The 23,465-nt window shown below is 39.9% G+C and overlaps 4 protein-coding genes across 4 annotated transcripts; all 4 read left to right on the forward strand.

Moving 5' to 3' along the window:
• The first annotated feature begins 2,113 nt into the window (after positions 1–2,113).
• Positions 2,114–3,867, forward strand: LOC104456707 (universal stress protein PHOS34). Its single transcript, XM_010071562.3, has 4 exons — positions 2,114–2,474; positions 2,816–2,925; positions 3,074–3,192; positions 3,484–3,867. Exons 1-4 carry the CDS (start codon positions 2,264–2,266, stop codon positions 3,572–3,574), a joined length of 531 nt encoding a protein of 176 aa, XP_010069864.1. The 5' UTR covers positions 2,114–2,263; the 3' UTR covers positions 3,575–3,867.
• Positions 3,868–9,869: 6,002 nt separating this feature from the next.
• LOC104456708 (GTP-binding protein SAR1A) lies at positions 9,870–13,021 on the forward strand. Its single transcript, XM_010071563.3, has 3 exons — positions 9,870–10,281; positions 10,784–10,915; positions 12,445–13,021. Exons 1-3 carry the CDS (start codon positions 10,153–10,155, stop codon positions 12,763–12,765), a joined length of 582 nt encoding a protein of 193 aa, XP_010069865.1. The 5' UTR covers positions 9,870–10,152; the 3' UTR covers positions 12,766–13,021.
• A 3,267-nt stretch (positions 13,022–16,288) lies between these two features.
• On the forward strand, positions 16,289–17,840 carry LOC120286997. The gene is made up of 2 exons (XM_039299624.1): positions 16,289–16,631; positions 17,812–17,840. The coding sequence occupies exons 1-2, from the start codon at positions 16,289–16,291 to the stop codon at positions 17,838–17,840; spliced, it is 372 nt and encodes a 123-aa protein (XP_039155558.1).
• Positions 17,841–18,689: 849 nt separating this feature from the next.
• LOC104456709 lies at positions 18,690–19,781 on the forward strand. The gene has a single exon (XM_039299301.1). It carries the CDS (start codon positions 18,788–18,790, stop codon positions 19,388–19,390), a length of 603 nt encoding a protein of 200 aa, XP_039155235.1. The 5' UTR covers positions 18,690–18,787; the 3' UTR covers positions 19,391–19,781.
• The last annotated feature ends 3,684 nt before the right edge of the window (positions 19,782–23,465 follow it).

The raw sequence follows: 23,465 nt of genomic DNA on the forward strand, positions 1-23,465 counted from the left end.
TTGCTAGTCCCACGAGATCTTGGCAATGAACTTATACGCATAATCTTTAAAATGAAAGCTACGACTCTCGTGATATTTTTTAAGAATCGGGGAGTTACGATTGCGAAATGCATTCTACGTTACCTATTTATGAGATTTGTAGTGGCTTTTATATGTGTGTGTGAAATCTCCTTAAAGGCCAACAAGGGTTGCTCAACCAAAATGTGTTGGCTTGATGACACAAAGTTTGCCCTATCCTTATGGTTTTGGATTTAAGTTTTGTTGGGAGCATTTCGAAAGTAAAATTGTGAATGCTCCGGATTGATAAGGGGTTGCATCCTAAAAGTACCCAGAAGTTGAGATATGCAAAATTTGACTCAAATACCGTATTTTACTAACATAACAGTTTTTGGGTACTGTAAAAATAATAATCTATTGTGAGTTATAAATTATTGAAGAAGTAGGTTCCATAATAATTTATAATTATTTGTAATTTGATTTTTTGTGACTTATAATAAATTGTTATTCTCATAATACATTATAAACTGTCACGCTATCATTTCTCTATGAATATCATTTGATCGCTTAAGATAAAAAAGAGGTTTGCACAATCAGCTTTAATTTAGCATTAAGCAAGACCTCATTTTATGTCCCAACCAATTGAGAAATTCACACATGTGGATACTTATTATTATTTCCCATTAATGACACCCTTATTTTGTGAAGTGTTTGGAAGGATTGAGATTCTATAATTTGAGTGGTGAGTAAATTTAAGTTTACCCTTATCAACCGTAGAGACATTAACAACCAAATTAAGGGGGAAGATTAATCCATAGAACCGTCAATGTAAAATCAAGAAAATGATTAAAATTGCATTCTAAAAAATAAATAATAAACACATATAAATCATGAGCCACTACGATTACATCTGTCCAAGCTATCACCACGTTTAGAGGCAACTGGCATAACTATTGCCGTGTCACTCAAGGTGGGTGGCATTGCCGAACGAGGACAGCACGGCACAATGGATGGAGTGGAGCTAAGAGTTGGCGGCGGCAAGAGAGGCTTTCATTAGGGAAGGAGAAGTAGGAGTGAGTATAATTTGGATTGGTCCGGTCTAGCACCTAACTTAAGGATCAACTAATATAATGTTAGTCCCTAATTTTTAGGATTAAGGACCGATCTTATTGAACCTGGGATCAAAGACCGGACCGACCCTGCGGGTCTGCCTTAGCTTCAGGATAGGATGAATTGATTTTTTATTTCATTTTTTTATTATTTAAAAGAACAAACATACTATTTCAAATTACTTATCCATCAACAATGCGACATTAAACAATCAAATTATGAATATCAATACATATCAAACATAAATATAAGATAAGGTAATAATAGAAATTTACACTTGTTAAAAGTAACAAACAATAAAAACAAACACACAAGGCAAGGGAAAAGAGGCGAGCAAGCTAGCAAGATCGAGGAGAGAGAAGAGAGTTTTTTTTTTTTTTGGGTCAAATTAGGGTTGGGTTTCTTTATACTTTATAATTTACAAGACAAACTGAACTTTGAATAGAATAGAGAATGAGAAGCTAAAATTTAGAATAAACAAAATTATATATTATATATAATATATATTATGTATAGGGTTAATTCGGGATGATCAAACCCTAAACTTTTAGAACTAAAGACTAACTCACATAGCGTAGGATTCAAGGATTTTAGGACCAAGAATCGACCCAATTCCTTTGAGAATTGGATCAAGATCAATTGAGTTGGGCCTATTTAGGGTCGGTTTAGGGTTGATCCTAAATCGATACCTCAAGGAGGAGAATGAGGAGGGATAGGATGAAGGGGAAAATAATAGAAAGAAAGAAAAGTAAAGAAAAAGATACGTGTTCTTTAAAAAAAAAGAAATTCAAGAAGGAAATTAATTTCATTCCTTTTTCGAAGATACCGATACTTCTTCTTTTTTTGGTGGGGTTCATGAGATACTGATTCATGTGGAAACAAGTGTAATAATTTTTTTTCTTAATCTCGGAATTGACTTATTTAGCCGTCACTTTCGTGATTTCGTCTTGAGAACCACATAAAGAAGCCCCACAAGACCCAAATAACAAAAGCTACACTTACTAAAAATTCCAATCCTTCCTCCTATAAAGCAGACGAGACCGGACGCCAGTTCTTCCCCATCATCTCCAAACCAGTTGAACAAGCAGAAAACCTCTCGATCTCTCAGATCTCCTAGGCCGGCAAGAGGGATTTACTGTTCGTTCTTGAAGGTTCGATGGACGGAGAGGTGAACATGAACATGACGATGAAGAAAGAGAAGAGAGTGGTGGTGGCGGTGGACGAGAGCGAGGAGAGCATGCACGCCCTCTCGTGGTGTCTCAACCACCTCATCTCCGCCGACCAAGCCAGCAACGGCGGCACCACCACCCTCGTGCTCCTCTACGTCAAGCCCCCTCCCCCTGTTTTCTCCGTCTTCGACGCCGCAGGTAATCATCATGAACCGTCGGTACCACACTCCCCTGTTTCTCAATTGTTTCGTGCTTCTTTTCCTTGTTCTCAGTGGGTCTTCTTTTATGGAAGCGTTGTGTAAGGCAAATTAGTGATTTCGATACAGAACAGAGCATCGCACTCTTCTTCCTTTCTTCTTTTTCTTTCGCCGTTTCTTGAGTTGCTTCGCGCTTCTTTTTCTTGTTTCTTAAAAAGGGTCTTCTGCTGTAAAAGCATGTTGAGGGAAATTAGTGATTGGGTCAAAGCGGAGCGGGGTTGTGCTCTGATGAGTTCTCTTCAAGGACCGAATTCGAGGTTAATCAATTCATTCCTTTTGCAGGTTACATGTTCTCGAGCGACGTGAACGCGGCCCTGGAAAAGTACGGGTGCGACTTGGTGAGCTCGGTGATGGGACGAGCGGAGGCGATCTACAGGAGCTTCAGCGCCAACGTATTCCTCTCTACTCGATCCTCCTTTCCCTTTTCTTGATTGATTTCCGATATTCCTATCATTCAAAAGATCGCGCCTTTCTTTTCTTTCATTTTCTTTACTCTGGTTTTCCGACGATAAATTCATATTCGGGGAATTCATTCTGCAGATGAAAGTGGAGAGGTACGTTGGGAAAGGGGAAGCGAAAGCCGTGATATGCAACGCGGTGGAGAAACTCAGAGCGGACACCCTGGTCATGGGAAGCCATGGCTACGGCTTCATGAAGAGGTACCTCCACTCGATTCCTTCATACATCTCTTTTCAGTCCCAAAGGGAAAACGCAAAAACGTCATTTATATTCAGTTTCCTCAAGAACCCTTTTGAAATCAGCTTTCGTTTCATCGTTCAACGGCCGGCTTTCGTTCTCGACAAATCTCTTTCTACCGTCCCTTCTCTTCTCTTCTCCTCCATTCGATTGATAAAAAGGACAGACGATACCAGAAACGTTAAGGAAGAAAGAGAGATAGAGAGAAGGAGACCAAGACAGCTTTCTTAAGTGCATTATTTTGACGTGGGCAGGGCTCTTCTGGGGAGCGTGAGCGACTACTGCTCGAAGCACGTCCGGTGTCCCGTCGTGATCGTGAAGCACCATCCAGCCGAGGATAACTGAGCAATTCTCTCTGTACTTAATGTTAGTATAATCTCGTTCCTGTCGTTGAAAGCTACGGAGTTACTGGTCTCGATCTGTGGGCAGCTAGATGTACATACGAAGCAGTCAAGAAAGTTTGAGGTGTTTTGCTAGTTCTGCATGTTGGTAATGGACAAAATAGGCCTTTTTCACGAGTTATTTTTAGTAAAAAATTCTATTATCGTGCCGGGTTTGAAGTTTCGGTGGGGGAATTGGCTGGGTTCCGATTCTACGTTGTGAATAAAGAAAACTTTTTTGACTCTTTGGAGTTTGAACCGAAGAGACTTTTTTGTCGACTTCGACGAGGAACTCTGAAAAGAAATTGAAGAAAGTTCGAATTTGAGAGGCCGAGGATTCGTGAGAGCGGCACGTGCATGGGACCGTCGCCGAAATTTCGAGAACCAGGCGAGACGTGGATCCTGATCCGACCTAATGATCAGTGGAAATGGACGATTCAACAGTACTTCATCGATAAGGGGAAAAAGACAGTGAGATTGTTAGATGTCTTTGTCCGCATGCGCCGTGATATTAATGCGAAAATGGACAGAATCTTACAATTTAATTGGCACAAAATCACTGAAGAAATAAATAACTGAAGAAATAAATTAAGAATATTAAAGATGTCGGAAATTTAGATATCTAATCCACAAGAACAGCCAACAATAAACAATTTGCTAATATTAAGAGAATTTGAGTTATAATGACTCATATGTTCGAGTGTTTTTCGCACTTAAATCAATCTCATAGTGTTTATAAACAAATAACATTTTTGTCGGGATGTGCCGTGATATCAATGCAAAAATGGGCAGAATCTTACAATTTAATTGACACAAAATCATTGGAGAAATAAATAAAGAACATTGAAGATGTTGGAAATTTAGATACCTAATTCACAAGAACAGCCAACAACAAACAATTCACTAATATTAAGAGAATTTGAATTATAATGACTCATATGTTCGAGTATTTTCCGCACTAAAGTCAATCCGATACTGTTTATAAACAAATAACATCTTTGTCGGGATGTGCCGTGATATCAATGCAAAAATGGGCAGAATCTTGTAGTTTAATTGGCGCAAAATTACTGGAGAAATAAATAAAGAACATTAAAGACGTCGGAAATTTAGATACCCAATCCACTAGAACAGCCAACAACAAACACTTCACTAATATTAAGAGAATTTGAGTTGTGCTTGAGTGTTTCCCGTACTAAAGTCAATCCCATCCTGCTTTTTTTCCTTTCTCCATGCAGCGGCTCTTTTTCACTAAAAACATCCAAGCCTTTATTATTTTCTTTATGGGATGATGACAAAAATGGCTCATTAATGTGCAATATGGCCCTAAATTTTTAATCTGTTCAATATAGTTCTTGAACTTTAAACAAATGCTTAATGTGGTCCCTAGGTTTTTAATTTGTTCAATATAATCATTGAACTTTAGCTCAATTGTGTAATATGGTCAAAAAACTTTCAATTTTTCAATGTAATTTAAAATTTTGCCCCATAAAAATGTGGTCTGAGAATATTTAATTTGTTTAATATGATCATTGAACTTTTCATGCATGTTCAATTTAGTTTTTGAACTATATGAAAATGTTCACTGCTATTCTTAAACTTAAATTATGAAAGGACAATATTGAAAATTCTATTCAAGGACTAAATTGAATATGTAAAAAAAAAAAAACTAGATATCACATTAAATAAATTAAAAGTTCAATAGTCATATTACACATTAGATTAAAGTTCAATGATCATATTGAAAAATTAAAAGTTCAAAAATTACATTACACGTTTGTTCAAAATTAAGGAATTATTTATGTCATTATCTCTTGTTTTTATGTGAGTCGAACAAATTTTTTACCTTTGTCCTAGACCCACCAATTACTCGATTTTTCCTTTCCCGTGTGCCTTTCAACAAAGACGTCCACGACCACGACTTCTTTTGGAGAATATCCGTGAGCTCCTTCCTTTCGTATTTATCCAAAAGAAGGGTCTCCTCCTCTTGTACGTAATTAAACTAAAATCCAAGAAGTTAAAACTTGTCAGAGATGGCATTCTCCAACGGAAAAGAAAATCAACATCCTTCGCCCAAAGAATACAGATTTGCGCAGGATTAGAAGGCCATCCACACCAGATTTTTTTTATGAACAAGATCAAATCCTCCAAACAAGTCTAGTCCGATTCCATACACAGCTCAAATTCGAGACATAATTTAACAAAACGAATATACACTCTCACATGTTTTATCACATAGCATTGAAGACTTCCACATGCACTACACGCGGGGACTCAATGAATCCCGAACGTCTAGATTAGTTTCGGTGGATCTTTGTGGTGAATTCGTAATCGAGAACTAGACATAGGTAGGTGAGTAGATTGAGTCCTCTCCCTAATGTGGTTTTCAATGCCTCATTCTAATTTTGCCACAAGTGAGGATTGGAATTGCACAGAGTGAACCAGATGACAAATTGGTGGAACAAGGGTTAGGCGATTGATTCCACAAAGATGGGCATAATTTAGAGGCATCGTAGGCCCTTCGTGCCGCTTGGCTTCCTAAGCACGATCGAGTTAGGCGCATTACGTTGATAAGGAAACAAGGGACTTAAATTTTGATTGGACTGTCATCTAAAAACTAGAAAGAGAGAACATTAAAGGCCATCCGCTGCATAACCAATTTGACTGATACAGCTGTGACCTAGGCCGGTCGGGATCAACCTGAGCCTTTTGGTTTAGAGAAAGTGTCCTCGTCTGTGGGTGAAAACTGAAAAGTGAAAAAGCCAGTCGTGAAATCTCGGGAAAGACGTTGATTTGGCTGGAGCTTCGGTCATCTTGTCTGGCTAATGGAATACAAATCGGTCCTGAGATTTTAGGTTTCGATTTATGTAGGTCCCATCTTGTTCTCAATGAACTGTTCTCGGTAATAACTAGAGTTGACTAGGGGCCATTGGTTTCGACCAAAACAAAAAAGGGGCCATTGGTTTCGAGCCGAGCAGATTTCCTTATACAAAACTTGAAATCTCTAATAACAAATTCCGTTCCCAGTTTTGGTTTGTCGTATAATAAATCTCTAAATTTTTAATTTATATAATATAGTCTATAAACAATTGAACATTTGAACATTGACTAAATACATAATGTGATCTCTGAACATTTATTCAATATACACTGTGATACCTTAATTTTTAAATATATTTAATCTAGTCTTTTGAATTACATTGTCGCTAAATTTGAATCGATAAAATAATAACATTAAGTATAACTAAATTAAACATGTATCAAAGGTCTAGATACAAGGGTCACGTTTTAGACTGGACCAAAGTTTAACAATCCCATTGAACAAACTAAAGATTCAATGATCACATTTCATGAACCATTTGTGCCCTTACCCTTTCTTTTTACATGATTCAACAATTTTTTTACCTTTGTCCTAGACCCACCAAATACTCAGTTTTTCTTTCCCCCGTGCCTTTAACAGAGACTTCGACGACTTCTTTTGGAGAATATCTTTGAGCCCCTTCCTTTTGTATATATCCAAGATTTGCGCAGGATTAGAAGGCCATCCACCTCAGATTTTTTAGGAACAAGATGGAATGCTCTAAATGAGTTGAGTTCCATAAACAGTTCAAACTCAAAATATAATTTATCAGAATGAATGCATACTCTCACATTTTTATCGCATCGCAATGCATCAAAGATTTTCACATGCATTACACGTGGGAACTCGATGAATCCCGAGCATCTAGGTTGGTTTCGATGGACCTTCACGGTGAATTCATAAGCAAGAACTAGGCACATGTAGTTTTTATACATAGATGAGTTGAGTCTTCTCCCTAACGTGGTTTTCAATGTCTACTTCTAAATTGGCCACGAGTGAGGATTGGAATTGCCCGAAGTGAACCAAACAACAAATTTGGTGGAACAAGGGGTTAGGCGATGGGAGGCCCTTTGTGCTATTGGCGCGTTGGGGTTCGTAAGCATGATCGAGTTAGGTGCAATACATCGATCAAGAACAGGGACATGAAGTTTGATTGTGCTGTTATCTAAAAACAAGAAACTGAAAAACATTAATGCCATCTGCTGCATTTGCAGGACCAATTTGACAGAAACAGCTATGATTAGGCCAGTCAGCAACAACTTAGCCTTTTGCTTTAGGAAAATTGTCCAGTTCTGGGTGAAAAGTGAAAAAGTAAGTCGTGAAATCTTGGGAAAGACATTGATTTGGGTAAAGCTTGGGTCATTCTTGTCTAATTAACTGAATCTAGATCGGACCTGAGTTTTCAGGTCTCAATTTATGAAGTTCTCGACTTGTTTCCAGTGAATCATTCTAAGTGATAATTAGAGTTGGTAGAGGCAGCCGATTTCAAAGTGAGTAGGTTCTTGATCGAAAATCTGAAATCACAATGTTAGATTCTATTCTCGATTTTTGGAATTAAGAATCAAATGCATTGACTAAAACTAGTTTAAACAAATTTATCAATTGGAACAAGGTTGAATCCAAACCAGCAGCTGGTTTTGAACCGATAGCAAGATCGATCCAGAATCCGCCTACCACTAATTCTTTTTCCTTTCTATTTCATTTATCTTTTTGTAAACCTAGCGCTGATAACCAAGTTTAAGGGTAATATAAATGAGGGGTGTTATTTCCAATGATGATGAGAGCCAATGAACTTTGGGGTCCTTTGTGTTGGAGAAAACCAGATTAACAATTCACTAAGAATTAAACCTAATCTATGACCAATTTCTCCCTTAAAATTAAATTGATCAAAATCCACTTAACCCCAACAATTAGTCAATACAACTTCGCGATAAGTAAATATAACGTGGAAGTGATAAGGAGACAAAACTAACAACACCAAGGTTTTACGTGGAAATTCAATGCGAAAAAAAATCACAAACTACCCAAAAACTTACATTAGTCACTAAGAATAGTAAAATACAAAAAGTGTTATTCTCTAGTTATATATTGGAGGCTTAATATCAACAATATAACCGTATTTCCTCACTATAAAAGTAGATTAACATAAATGGAGTACAAAAAATTCTAACTACAATTGGAGAATTTGGAAAAGGTTTCAACTCATAATCCTCGATCTTACGAACAATCTCAAATTTAAGCTAATTTCATTTACGTTTGGCCTTCAAATAGGTATTGCAAAGTTGCGCCCCTTTTCTTCCTCCTCCCTTATTCTCTTAGTTACTCTTTTCTTTATCTTCTTTCTTGCTTTCACTCTTGGGCATCACTCTTTCTTTTCTTTTCGAGTTTTCTTCTCTCTTTTTTTCTTCCTTTTGTTTTATGTGTTAGATAGGCCCCACATAGAGGTAGACCTAGGCAATAAATCTCCCCCTCCACTTTATATGGAAAGTTCCATCATGCCCGCTTTGTTTTTACACGAGTCAAGTTTTACATTTGGTTATCACATTAAATACATTGTTGTCATGTGAACTTTCTCAAGTAAGAAGAGCTTCTCTTCTAATTTATCTTGAATCCAATTATACTTCACATCAACCTATTTTGATCTTGAATGCAACATCAAATTATTGCTAAGATAGATAGTAGTCATATTATCACAATACATAACAAGCTTCTTCTGTTTCAAGCTCAACTTTTGTAAGAATTTTAGCATCCACAAGAGTTCATTCATTACCTCCTATGATGATAGCAATATGCTCCGCTTCAGTTGTAAACAAATTAACACATTTCTGCAATCTTCATTGCCACAAAGCAGTTCCTCTTACAAAGATCATCACGTAACCCGATTTGGATGTTTAAAAATCAACATTACTGGCATAGTCTGTATCTAAATAGCCACTCGATTCGGGCTTTTGCATTTTCATAACACAAGCATAATCTAGAAGTGTCTTTGAAATTCTTCAAAATCCGTTTAATAGCAATCAATACTCTTTACCTAAATTTAAGATAAACTTGTTTACAACACCAATTGCATGAGCATTATCGAGTCTTGTACAAACCCATCGTACAAATCAAACCACCCCCGGCCACATCATATTTAAAAAAAAAAAAAATCGTTTATTCACTTTCACAACTGATCCAAGAGGACAAACGGAGCCAAGATTCCGGCGGGACCCGACCCGACCCGTTCGGCCCAAGCACGCAACGAAGCACAACTACCCACCCAAGACCCATGGGCCGTGGAGCCCGCTCCCGGCCCCACCCACGAAACCAGATCCGGCCGACAATAATTCGCCACCAGTTTTTATTATTCTTTTCCTCTCATTTTTTTTATTTTATTTTATATAATTTCATTTTCTTTTGCCGTCTCTGTCTCTCTCTTTCTCTCACTGTCCCAGCAAATTCCTTGCTTCCATCGCCCTCGATCCAATTAGGGCAAGCGCAAAAAGCAATCGGATTCGCGCGCCATCTCCTCCCTCGCGCGTGCTGATCGCTAGGTAGCAGCCGAGCTCGATCCCCGCCGTCTCGCCTCCCCGCGATCGCCGCCGGCCGGCCCTATCGGCGATTCCCTCATCCCTTCCCCCCCCGGCGGGAGCTCTGCTGGGAGCCGAGATCGCGAGAGTGAGAGAGAGAGAGAGAGAGAGAGAGAGATGTTCCTGGTGGACTGGTTCTACGGCGTCCTGGCCTCGCTCGGCCTGTGGCAGAAGGAGGCCAAGATCCTGTTCCTCGGCCTCGATAATGCCGGCAAGACCACCCTGCTCCACATGCTGAAGGACGAGGTTTGGCCTTCTCGTTCCGTCTCGTGTTCGATTCAAGTTGTTGCCGGTTTCGGCAATCTGTTCGTAGTTGGTGCGGGAGCGTGCGGTTCGAGGATCTTAGGTTTTGGTTACGCTTCTGTTTGGCCATGGGATTGGAATCGGAGGAAACGGTGTGGCTATGGCTGATTGAAGGGTCGCGCGACTGCGGATTTTGGATTATTTTTTAATTCCGAAATTTACGATTTCTGAGTATTTTCAGCTGCGAGTTTTGGTGTTGTTCCTCGTGTGGAGGCGGAAAAGTGTTAAACGGTGTTGGTATCTGAGGTCGAGGAATCATGCTATGTTGAGCGTTCAGGATGGTAATATTAACTAGTTTAGTGAAACTTGTAGGATTTGAGCTGGTGGAGCTTAGATGGTTTATGTTCGATGGTGATCGAGATTGGTACATAGTAAAGTAGTTTTTGACTGGAAGGTAGGAGTTTCGATGTAACTACGGGTATTAATAGATTGTTCATTGTTTCAGAGACTAGTTCAGCATCAGCCCACGCAGTATCCGACGTCTGAGGAGTTGAGTATTGGGAAAATCAAGTTCAAAGCTTTTGATTTGGGAGGCCATCAGATTGCTCGCCGAGTTTGGAAGGATTACTATGCCAAGGTATATGTTAACCTGAAGTCCTTGTCCGTCTTGCATAGCATCCAGCAGTGTGTCTAGTTGTGGAGATAATGTTAATGCAAGGGGAGCTCGCTCAATTCGCAAATTGGTCCAATTCGTAATTCACTTCTGACTCCGTGTTTGATAGTCCAACTGTAGTGATGTTAATTGTGGTTACATCCATGAGTAGCTTGGTCCATCTTTATTCCCTTGATATATGTGTTATTTATCCATTCTTACTTTTTTAAGCAACTTTCTGGACCCTTTTCATTTATTTGTCTTTGAGATACCTCTTTAATTGTCTCCAACATGGCAAATCTCTCTCTCTCTCTCTGTGGTGATGATTTGCCACAGAATTCACTTATTTTCTTGAAGTGACTAATTGCCCTATTTCCCTCACCACTCCCCTTATGATTATGTGCTTACTTCTGGCCTATCATTTTGTGAACTATTTGGCCAAGGGAGTCAATAGATTCATCATCGACTTTTTTTTTTTTTCACCCAGCTCCTCTTTTATTGCAATTCTTTGCATGTTTCTTAGTAGATCCAGAGTCACTATATGAGCTAAGGTTCCTCTTTTCAACAGCTAGATCATGGTGCTTTTGTGCATAGAGATCAATGGCAAGCATGACATATTGGGAAGGATCTCTGCTTCACTACAAGAATGGAAATTTATTGCCTAGTCTATTTATAAAAATATAAGAAGTTTCCTATAAAATCTTTGAAATATTTTCATCTCGTTGGATTGATGTTAGGAATTGCTAGTGACTTTTTATCCTTTTATTTCCCTTTTCAAATTTCGCAATTTGACTTTTTTTATGTGAAATGCTCTTCTTTTGAAATGCACGGTTATTGATATATAAAATTATGTGTCGGTTTTTCATATATTTTCAACAATTTTAAAGAAAATTATAATTTTGGCTGGAAAATGAATATGTATCTTTTTGCTTAAAAAAGCTTAAACAAACAGCCTCTTAGATATAAAGTACCCTTGATTGCACTTGCGTGCCGAATAAGTAAACTTAAGCAACTGAATCTTTAATCGTGTCATGTGATTAATGTTGTTGTGAAATAAATTTCTTCACCAATTATAGATCTTATTAAAATTCTTTTTCTTTCCATAAACAAGGAACTTTTCAAGACCAATGATATTGTTGGAAGTTTTGCAATGTCTGTTTTTCATATGGTATTTCAAATGAGCAAGTCATACAGGTAAAATGAGGAATTCAGAGTATGTCGTTTCTCTAAGCTGTCTCTTTGGTTTTAACATGCTTAACAAAGTGAAAATGATCTTTGTAACAGATAAGTTGTTTTCATAATTACATGTGCATTCGCTGATTGAATGTGCTTTTGGACATGATGCTTTAGTTACCCATTCATTCAATTTTCTTTCTCTTTTGTGCGTTTATGCACCTGTTAGCTGTCTTCTGGTCATATTTACTAATTTACTAATTGGTTATTACCATGCTTGGGTTCTCTATGTAAAATGCCATTTGTATTGCTACGGGCAAATAACATCTTATGCTTCATAGGTGGATGCCGTTGTCTACCTGGTTGATGCTTATGACAAGGAGAGGTTTGCAGAATCAAAGAAGGAACTGGACGCACTCCTCTCTGATGAGGCCCTTGCGAATGTTCCGTTCCTTGTATTGGGAAACAAGATTGACATACCGTATGCTGCCTCTGAAGATGAACTGCGATACCATCTTGGTTTGACCAACTTCACCACTGGAAAGGGAAAGGTAAATCTAGCAGACTCAAATGTCCGTCCCCTAGAGGTATTCATGTGCAGCATCGTTCGCAAAATGGGCTATGGCGATGGTTTCAAGTGGCTTTCTCAGTACATTAAGTAGGTTTTGATCCAGATGATGCAGTACAGCGTCCCCTGAAAAAAAATCTGTTCAGCATTCACCCTCCTGTTGTTTTAGCCCTGTGTCGGCTTTAGACTGGATATATGTTGTGAATGTGTTTGGAAGAAGGAATTGTTGTTCTCTCTGTAAAATTTACTTGTGGCAACAGGGTAGTCTCTCTGGTATTGTAGTTTGCTGATCAAGTTCTCTATGCCTTGCTATAATTGGAACATACGGTTCTATTTTTTGTTGCCAAAAATGCGCCCCTTTAGTTGTATCTAGATTTGATAATTGAAACCAATACAAACAGGCCTTTTTTCTCTGGAAAAAGAAAGTATATCAAGTAACGTTAGTACCACTTTGTGAGCTTCAAGCGATGTAATCCATCTCTCTTTCTCTGCCTTGATTCTGAATCTATCGCAAATGTGTTTCGTTGATTGAGCCGTTGCGGTTGACGAGGTTGACTGTGCAGACTTCCAGGACATTGAAGAGAGAAAGTAGCAACAATGGAAGCCGTTATGAACAAGGAAAAAGGCATTTTAGAAGTAAGCTCGAGAAAAAAAGTACTTACATGGAGTTCTGCATGTGTAGAATGAGGGCACGTTTGGTCATTTGGCGCGTCTGGTAATATTTTGTTTTCAAAATTATCATAAATGATTTTTTTTTTTATTCTACTATCTAGAACAATTTTTGAACAAAAGAATTCGTTTGATAATTGTTCAAAATTTATAATCTTGAGATAGAGATAGAAATGTATTTAGTAAGATTTTATTTTTTAATTTTTTTTAGTACTTTTATTTATTTTTCTCTTTTTTCTTTTATTCTTCTTCTTCTTCCTCATTCTCTGTAGCTAGTCGTTGGCCACGGCAAAGTGGCCAACGATCGTTTGGGTGAGAACTAGCAAGCTCGTCGGAGGCTCACCTAGTCAAGGTAAGCCTCGGTCTTGTTAGATTTGGGCAAGGCCAAGCCTCACTAGCCATCGGTGAGGCTCGACCTCACTTAGGTGACCTGAGGTCGGCCTCATCGAGCCATCGTTAGGCGATGTCCACTTGGAGGCGACTCAACGATGGTTGGGTGAGGTCGACATTGCCTAGCCAAGGTGAGGTTGAGCCTTGTCCAACCATGATGAGGCTCGTGCAGCGTCACTGAGGGTTGACGACGCTCCGGCAACCAGTCAAAAGGAAAGAGAATAAGAGAAAAGAGAAGAGAAGGGAAAAGAAATTAGAATTAATTCTAGGAATTATTTCCGGGAATAAAAAGTAACTTTTTCCTACTTCGATTCTGTTCCAAATTTATTCTTAAGAATAATATAAAAAAACTGTTTTTGTTATCAAAAAGAAAAATTTACCTAATAGGTTTCTATTCTTTTTTAACTCCGGGAATAAAAGAATAGAATCACTATTCTTAAGAGTGTTACCAAACAAGCTCTAATAATTTCTATTCTTTTATTTCGTGAATAAATTTGAAATAGAATTAAGAAGTGAAAAAAGTTGATTTTTTGTTCTTGAAAATAAATTTAGAATTAAGCAACTCAAAATTTCTTTTTCTCTTATTCTTTTCTTCTTGTTCTTCTTTTTTCTCTCTTCTTCTTCCACCACTATCGCCGTCGTCGCTGTCGTCGCCATTGCCATCCATCAGCCAAGCAAGGTCCGACTGATGAGGCATGGCCTTGCTGGGGGATCCCTAGCAAGGTCGTCGACGTTCGTCTAGCTGATCGTTGGTTATTTCAAGGTCGGTGACGAGCAAAGGTTGAAAAAGAAAAGAAATAAAGAAAAGAAGGAAAAAAAAAGTAATACAATTATTAAAAAATTAAAAGAAAATAATTTGGATTAGAAATTTTGAGAACGATACCCAATACAATTCTATTCCGAGAATTGAAATTTGAGGCGGTTACTAAACGTATTCAAATGCTTAGAAATTATTATCGATAACATAATAAAAAAATAATTTATAATTAGAAATTATTCTCGAAAACCGAATAATTGTCAAATGCACTCTAAAAGTACTAGACATCCTTTTCATTTTCTTTTCTCTTTGGGGGAAGAGCCTTCCTTTTCTCTACTGCTGTCCTTTTTGCTCGAAATATAGTGCTTGATTTGCAAAATGTTTGGGAGAACTGATGTGCTTAACCTTTGGTTGAGGAGAATCGATGAACTTCGCGTTGATCTTTTTGTTTCTTCTTGCACCGTCGGTTTTGCATGCCCGAGTCAGATATGCTCAACTTGATTTAAGTACTTGTCCGGTGATCTTCCGATGCAGACGGTTGATTTTGAATCTGATGCCTTTAAACATGTAATCATGTGCGATAAGTGAGCTCCGCAGTGGAGTTCCAAGTAAAAACTTCACCGATTGAAGGGTAATACCATGACGTGATGGTCGATTAGCGAACTAATCCTCACGTCCAGATAAGTTGAGCCTCCATGAATATGCCTTCCAAGATTTCACTTGGTACACGGGATGAGATAGTCCATCCGTCGAGATAAATGTGTCACAATGGGTCATATTCGTTTATTCAATACATATTTAATGAGCTAGGTCCTATCTAGGTTAGGCAAAATATGAAAAAAGGGTCATGATGGATTTGGAAAAATGAGTTTTAATCGGTCTAAATTATGTCCATGCCCAACCCACCTGAGTTTGAGACTCCCTCCCTCCCTCCCTCCTCTTCAACTAACTGACGCAGGCAATCAACGTCGGTGCAGTGCTCTGCACTATCATTTTGAAGACGATGCTTCAAGAAGAGCGAGTTAAAGGTAAGACCTGCGGGGTTAGGAGAGGGGGAGGCAAGGAAAGCTGGGTATTGCCATGGAGATCTTTGCCGTGACGCGGTCGTTCTTGGTGGAGCAGGTCAAGAAGCACAATGGGGATCCTTTGGAGCATAAAATAGATCAAAACGAGGTAATGCAAGGCTGACTGAGCCTGAAATGACCAATGACCAAATACTCAACAACGCCAATCATCCGTTCTTCCACGAATGACAGTAGGAATGCGAATCTTTCTAGGACACGCCGATTTGGATTTACACGGCGTGCGTCGACGCATGTCGTATTGCGATCCCATCGATGCGTCTTCGCCACAAGAAAAAAAGGCCAACCGAGGGAATTCGAACGAATCGAGAGGAGTCAAGACGGGTGGTGCTAGTGGCGTCGACGACTCCTCCCGACGCCACAAGTCTCCACCAACACGAATTTGACCAAAAATCCACATCGGAACCCACGCCCCATTCCCAATCCTGTCGGGGCTGGCATGCCATGGATGATTGGACCAGATCCGCGTCTCCAACACCGACCTTAAAACTCCTCTTTGACATGTCTCTCCTCTCTGTCCAAAATTGAAGTCAAACCTTCTCTCCATTGCCCCTTTGACTCTTTTCCTTGCCCTTTCCTCTCTTGCTCTCTCCTTTGACTCCTCACCACGACGCAACCTATTTAACGACTCCATTCATCGCCATGCTTCCTCTAACCCTCGCAACAACGAAGTTGGCGTTCAACGTTAAAAAGAAAAAGGGATTTCAACGAACGTGGCCATGGGTAATCTCCCTTCTTGTTGCGCTCGACCATGCCGTAAAGAAGCGGCGCTCTTCGATCCTGACGGGAAGCTCTGGCGACTCCCCACCCCCGTGAAAGCAGCCGAGGTCATGCTCGAGGTGCCGGGGCACATCGTCGTGCCAGTCGAGGAGATATGGAGGAGCCAGCGTATCGTGGCTATGCACGCCGATGACGAGCTCGCGCTGGGGAAGGCGTACTTGGCGGTGCCTGCGCGTCAGATGAATCGCAAGGTGGACGAGGTGGAGTTGGCAGCGATAGAATCGACGCTGAAAAGGAAAAGGATAGGTACTGGCAAGCAAGGCGAGGCGAAGACGACGAAGAGTAAGGGAGGGACTTTGTATGTAGCTATTTTGGAGAAAGAGAAGGACGGCGGCAGCGGCGACGGCGGCGACGGCGGCGGCACGGGCGGCAGTTTCAACCCTCAGTTGATTAGTTGCAGTCGGAGACAGTGGAATCCTGTGCTGGAGCCCATCTTTGAAGACAACTAGGACCATGGATTCTTCTTCTCGGTTCCTTTTGGAAGATAAAAAGTTCTAGAGATCTTTCCTTTCCTCTCTCTAGCAAATGATATAGGGAGTTGGGTTGTTCTTGAGCCAAGTTAAAGTTAACCTCTCTATAGAACTCATAATGCCGGACATGCTATGAAACGATCTTTTTTCTTTTTCTTTTTTGGAGTAAGGTAATAATTGATTTCAGCTTTGAACCAACAATTTACATAAGATCCGGCTCCACAAAACTTGCACTCAACAAGACAACAAGTCGCGGTGAGTGAAAAAGAGCCGAATGCAAGAGAGCTGCTAAACAAGAGAGCAGTGAACAAAGAAAAGGCAGGCAAACCAGCACTACCCAAAACAACAAAACGGAACTACAAAAGAACCCCTCGGCATGAATCACCATGATACCTGAATAGCACACATCCACGACCGAGAAGTTAGGGGCCGCGAGCCTTCCAAAAGCAGTCTTTGTTCCACTCCAAGGAAGACTACGGATCCGCAGGAGTAGAAAAGAAGATGCGAGGATCTATCCTCCAGTTACGTTGAAGTCTTCTATTCCTCGAGTTGTCATCGACATTTCTGAACATTAAGGCCTTATCCTTAACAACTTTAATGAGACAATGTAACGAACAATATTGGAAGAGCAAACAAAACCAAAATGACTTGAGCAAGGAATAAACGCGGAAAAGTAAATTCGACGCGGTGGACTTACGGCGGACTTACGCGGCTTGGCAGTACGCCTACTTTATAGGTAGAGATCCGTAGCATGACTTCACAAATATTTTCTCAACCCCGATTGTACCCCGATAAGCCCCACAAGAATTACTCAAGATAATCTCCCACGATAGATTTCTTTCCAGCGGAAACCGCGGAAGTACATTTAGAAACCAAGGTGAATTATCGCGCATACGATCATTCCATCTTAGGCCAGCTCCTTGACATGAGCAAGTGATAGAAATAGGGGCAATCGAAGAGCAACGACTCCATGAAAACATGATGTTGTTCAGGTGGATCAGAGAATGGATGGTCCACCTAGTCTTTTTACATTCAATTGACTTGATCTAATCACAAAAAGAAAGAAAAAAGTAGTTTATATATGATAATCTTTTCTAATATCGCATGTGGAACGTTAGTGAAGTTGTAATTGGACCGCCCCAGTTCAACTCCTGCACCGCCATCTAATGTCTCTCCGAAATATATTTAAAAACCAATCTACTCATTTTCTGGAAGAAGAACCGAGTAGTTAACAACAGTAACAGTTGAACCGTTCCTTGACTTCTTCCTCCACTAGTTTTAGGTGGAGAGCAAGATTTAGGAGACCAAATCATCTCCGAAAAGGACCACAGCGAGCTAAACAGCGACGTAAGTTAAATATACAAAACTGAATGAATCTTTGGCCAACCTAATTAGCTACCGGAGGTGTATGTGTTTGGAGCTTGCGGATCAAATGTTTCATTCCATCGGTATAATGTCCATCACAAATGCGATCACAAAATTTTCAAGTCAATTTGATTTTTATTATCTGAAACGAACTTTCGGAGCGCAAAACTCTGAAAACTGCCATTAGAAGCCTATGTACATACAATATGAAGCGCACTGGTTGGCTAAAATTTGTCAAATTCGATTGAACTTAGGGAAACCCATTAGGGCAAAGATACTAATTAGAAACCTTAGTAGGAGAATGAATGATATCATGGAACTTGATGTTTATTTGAATGTAGGGTCAGATCGTATACAAACCCTAAACCAACGACCCTGTCTTCGGTTATTACCAAGTCCACCCACATCACGAGATGGAGCCGTTTAACCAACACCTCCTACACATTCTTACGTCGACTCGTTCTTTAAACCTGCATATATTGCCAACGCATCCCCTCACCAAATACCTTTATAACCGACCTGACATTCTCTCCTTTCGATCCGTTTTGTCCCCAGAAAAAAGCTTGGCAAATCCTCTCTCTCTCTCTCTCTCTCTCTCTCGCCATGGGGAACCAAGAGTCTAGCAACCATTCCTCCTCGGGGGGCGGCGGAAAGGTCATCTTGTGGGACGGCACGGTGCACCGGCTGGAGGGCCCCGGCCTCACTGCAGCCGAGCTCATGCTGGAGCACCCGCAGCAGGTTGTGGTCGAGTTCGACTCCAAGGCCAGCGGGAAGAGGCCGACCCCGTTGCCCGCCGACCAGGAGCTCGACCCCAGGAAGATCTACCTCATGCTCCCCGTGAAGAGGGGGAAGCCTGTGTCCCTATCTGCCGAGGAGGCCCGGCACGTGCTCTTCACGGCGAACTCGGCCCTGCAGTCGAGGTCCCTCCTGACGTCCTCCTCAAGGTTCTTGCCATTGTTCGCACGGATGTGCATCATTGGCCCCGGAGGCGACGGATATGACGAGCACACGCCCCGAGAGCGAGACCAGGAGGGCGAGATGAGCGTGGCCAAGAGGTGCGCCGTAGCAGACCCGTTCATGTCGGAGATCATGGACGGCACGCCGGAGTACTTGAGCAGGCAGCTCTCGGGGAAGGGATGGAAGCCGAGTCTAGACACCATCAAGGAGAAGAGGATCCAGAAGAAGGTGCCTTACTGGCTGTTCTAGTCACTTTCAGAGGTCGTCCACCATCTTATTGGGCTGCCAAGATCGGAGTATCGATGTCTAAAAGTGCTGCTTCTTATCAGTTAGTTTGCATATGTCTATATGTCGTGGCAAAATACTAATGTCGATGCGTAGAAATAGGAAGGGATTGTAAGTCAAACAGCACATGTCCTGACCAGGTTCTCGAGGAAGAACTGCGTAGCAATGATATAGGGGAGTTAGGGAGTTACAGCGGTGCGTGTATTTGTGGGCCGTTGAGGCCCATAACAAGGCCTGATGTCCTAGCTTTTCAGCCCATCGCTCGTATTGAACCGGGTCGGATAGTTTCGTTTTCGGTATGCAGTAATTTAAGTATGGGGTCCGTTTATTTGAAGGAATTTTTTTTGTTGAGAAATTGTTCTCCAACTTTTCAGTATTTGGATGACAGAAAATTAATTGATCTATAGAAAAAGTTTTCTGTAGACTGGAAACAACGAGCTTAAATTGAAGGGAAATGACTTCTCCTTTTGGCAAGAAGGAAATCACTTTCCTTAACTCTATCAAACAAATGAAAACTAATCATTTTTCTTAAAGATGATTGCCTTAAATAATATTTTACTTCGTCATGAGTTTTCAGTGAAACAATTGTACCCTTAATTTGATTTGATTTTGCTTTTGCTAGCTAGAACATAGTGTAATCAATGCTACGATAGTGAAATTGCAATTGCATCAAGCCAACCGATTAAGGCGAAGTCTAGCAGCGCATGCAAAAGAGAAAAGGTGAGTGCAGATGAAGAAGCCCCCATGTCACACCATCAGATAAAAGAGTCCATTTTATGTAGTCATGATTGTACTGCAATTGTGTTGTTGTGTTGTGAAAGTTATGAATTTGTGTTGGGGGTGAGCATGGTTCGGCTAGGGGATTCTCATCTTAGAATTGAAAACTAAGAACCGGCTCCGAAAAATTGGAACTTGGAATTGCCCGTTGATTTTATGGATCCATCTAGGAATCAAATCGTAGGTAGATCCATGGAACCAATTTTACTAAGCTTCAAACACTCAATGCAATAATTTGTAGCAAGCCAAAGTAAATAAAAAAACAAAGAACTCCCATATTCTTAATTGCAAGATCAATAAAAAAATTGGACTCATATTAAAAGTCGAGAATCGAGGCTGTGAGTGAGAGATAGATTGACAACTCAAACAAAGTGAGAGTGAGATGAGATAAGCACTTAGCTAATGGATGTTAAATTTCAAATTAGGCTTTTAGGATTTTCATATTTCATTTTTTTTTGGTTGGAGGTTTTTCTTAAAAATTATAAACTGGTATAGGTGGACAATTTCACACTTGAAACCGAAAATTAGACCGGTACCCACCGGTACCAATAATTTGAACCGATAACTGAAACAATTCCCTTAGAAGCAGCCAGTTCTGGTTTGATTTGATCCGATCGGTTCGGAAGATTCCTAATTCCTTTGAACACTCCTAATTTGCGTGTTTATAGTATGCGTTAAAAACGCCACGGTTTCTTGAAATTGAGGGGTTGAACTTTCTTGGGGCAAAAAAAATAATTGCCAAGCCATGAGCTTGTTTGTAAATTATAAAACACGCCATATGAAATTACATCAAACCCCAACTGAAGTTATCATCATGACAAAATTACATCAAAACAGCCTCATGATCTCTAAATTTTTGGGGCAAAATCAATCATGATATATTTACCCCTCTTGGTTATCCACAGACGATCGCCAAATGATCACTCGTACCAAACCCATCTTTTCCTTGTACTTTTGTCGAATTCGAGTGGTGGGTAGTGAGCCGAATCTCTCATTGCTTATTGGCCCAAAAGAGAACGAGAATTATCAACATTCTTTAATTCTCCAATTGAGCAGCAGATCTCATCTTCCTATGCCCGGGTTCCTGGGGAAATTTAATTTTTTTAAAAAGGGATAAAGCGGAAGAAGAGAAAAAAGAGAGGATAATGTAAAAAAAGTATGGATGACCACAGGCAAATCTCTGCTGCATATCCCGGACGCATTCGCGAGAAAACACCAATTTTCCTTATATAGAAAGAGCTTATGTGCAACCAAGTTGCCAGAAATTCTTGGATGATGCAGTGTGTTTATGAGCCAAATGCATCTTGATCGTCGGCTAGCGCGACCATAAAGTAGTGAACAAATCTCAACTGTTAGATGATAATTTGTGGAGCGTTATTGTACCTCGGAAATTTTCGTAAAATTCGTGGTTTATGACATCAAAAGCAACTCTTGAATTTTAGATTTTACAAGAGGAGCTGAGATTTAGGTGAGGGAAACGTGCATTCTGTAATTACGAATGGGGTACTTTGTATTAATCTCCATTAGTCCATGATGCATTGCCAGAACTTCTGTTTTTCCTTTCACCTTTATTTTTTTGCTTTTTGCTAAGAAAAAGGAAACTCAAATTGAATAATCTAAAAAGAATTATTCCTGGAAGAAGATGACCATAATAATAATAATAATAATAATAATAATAATAATAATTCAAACATAAAAAGAGATTAAGGATATTATTAATTTCTTTTCTCGAGAGCAGGGGATAATCTTAAACAACAGGACTGGCGGCCATTCTTGGATAGAAAAATAAAAGATCCAGAGAAGAGTTCCAAGGCTCCATCGTTTAGTTTATTCTCCTCATTCCTTGTCAAGTAAATAAAAAGAAATTGAATTTCAGAAAAATTATGAAATTTTGCATCCCCGTACCATTTCATATACTTCCAAACAATTTGATGTGCTCGACATCAAATTAAAGTTGATTGCTAAAGAGTAAAATGCAAAACATAAAAAGAAGAAGTTGGAAGTCATTTTAAATAAATCCGTTTGTGATCTAATGTTACATAAATTTTTAAGCGATTTTGAATATGAAATGAATTGGTTGCCCATATTGCTCATTTATAGGACTTATGCACTCTTTTTAAATTAGATTTTGCATTTATCGAATTCCGCATGTCATTCAGAATTTATGAATAATTACATATATGTAGTCTCCATTCATTGGTTGATTTAAGTTTTTATGTGGGGCATTAAATTATGTTCAACCGTGCACGGAAGGGAGGGGAAGATAGATTACAATCATCACAAGTTCCTAAAAGTCAAAAGATATTAAGCCAGTTGGTGGGAAAAAAAAAACATAAAATAAAAAAAGAAGAAGAAGAATAGATAGAAGTCCAGTGGGAAGTTGATGGCCGACCTCCCTTCCAAGCCAAGCTTGCTCGCACTGGGACTGAGGGACCGTATGAACCCCACTTCTATTCCATTTTCTTCTCTTCCCATGTGCAGGGTCATTGTCGTAATTTCACTTTTCGCGCGACCGTGTATAATTAAAATACACATATGAATGAGTTAATTAAAGAAATTATGATATACAATAATTAATATATCATAGTTGACTCATAACTCATTGACTTAAGTTTTTGAGTGAATGTGAGTTTAACTAGATATATTGATGGACTCGAATTTAGACTTCCTCTTAGCAATCTTTTTAGGTGAAGGTATCAGGTTTTTACCGTGCGTTCTCAATAGGACCATATGAAAACGTACAACATCGTCTCTTCATATAACGTTCCGCGTCGTGGAGAATATTAAGTCCGTTGCTATCTCAAAACGGATCACTTTTAATTTAGGAGCGCTTCGATGGAGCATACGCGGTCGTAATTCAGGAAAGATGACGGAAAATGGGGGAGATCTCGAGCGTGTCGAGTTCATGGATAAAGTACGAGATCGCACTTGACGAGAAAAAAGCGGTGGTGCCTTTCCGTGGTTTATGCTTGCAAGGCAAGGTCGGGGAAGATTTTCTTCCGATGAGTGGGAAGGAGAGAGAAGCTTCAGTGGCCATGTGTGCTTGTGACAAAGGAGGTCAATTCGGATGAGCTAACATTCACCTGATCCCACCTCTCATAATTCCTCTCACAACTGGCTTCTGGACTTGGTTTTATTTTCTTCGCATCGGGAACCACACCAGCCAATCCCCAGTTTCCTCAGTCACAAGCTGGCGCCGCCCCACTCGGCCAATTTCGCGGCGCCAGCCGTGCCTGTTAAGTATTGAGAGCACGCAATAAAC

Source organism: Eucalyptus grandis, chromosome 8 (assembly GCF_016545825.1).
Source record: "Eucalyptus grandis isolate ANBG69807.140 chromosome 8, ASM1654582v1, whole genome shotgun sequence".
Taxonomy (NCBI): domain Eukaryota; kingdom Viridiplantae; phylum Streptophyta; class Magnoliopsida; order Myrtales; family Myrtaceae; genus Eucalyptus; species Eucalyptus grandis.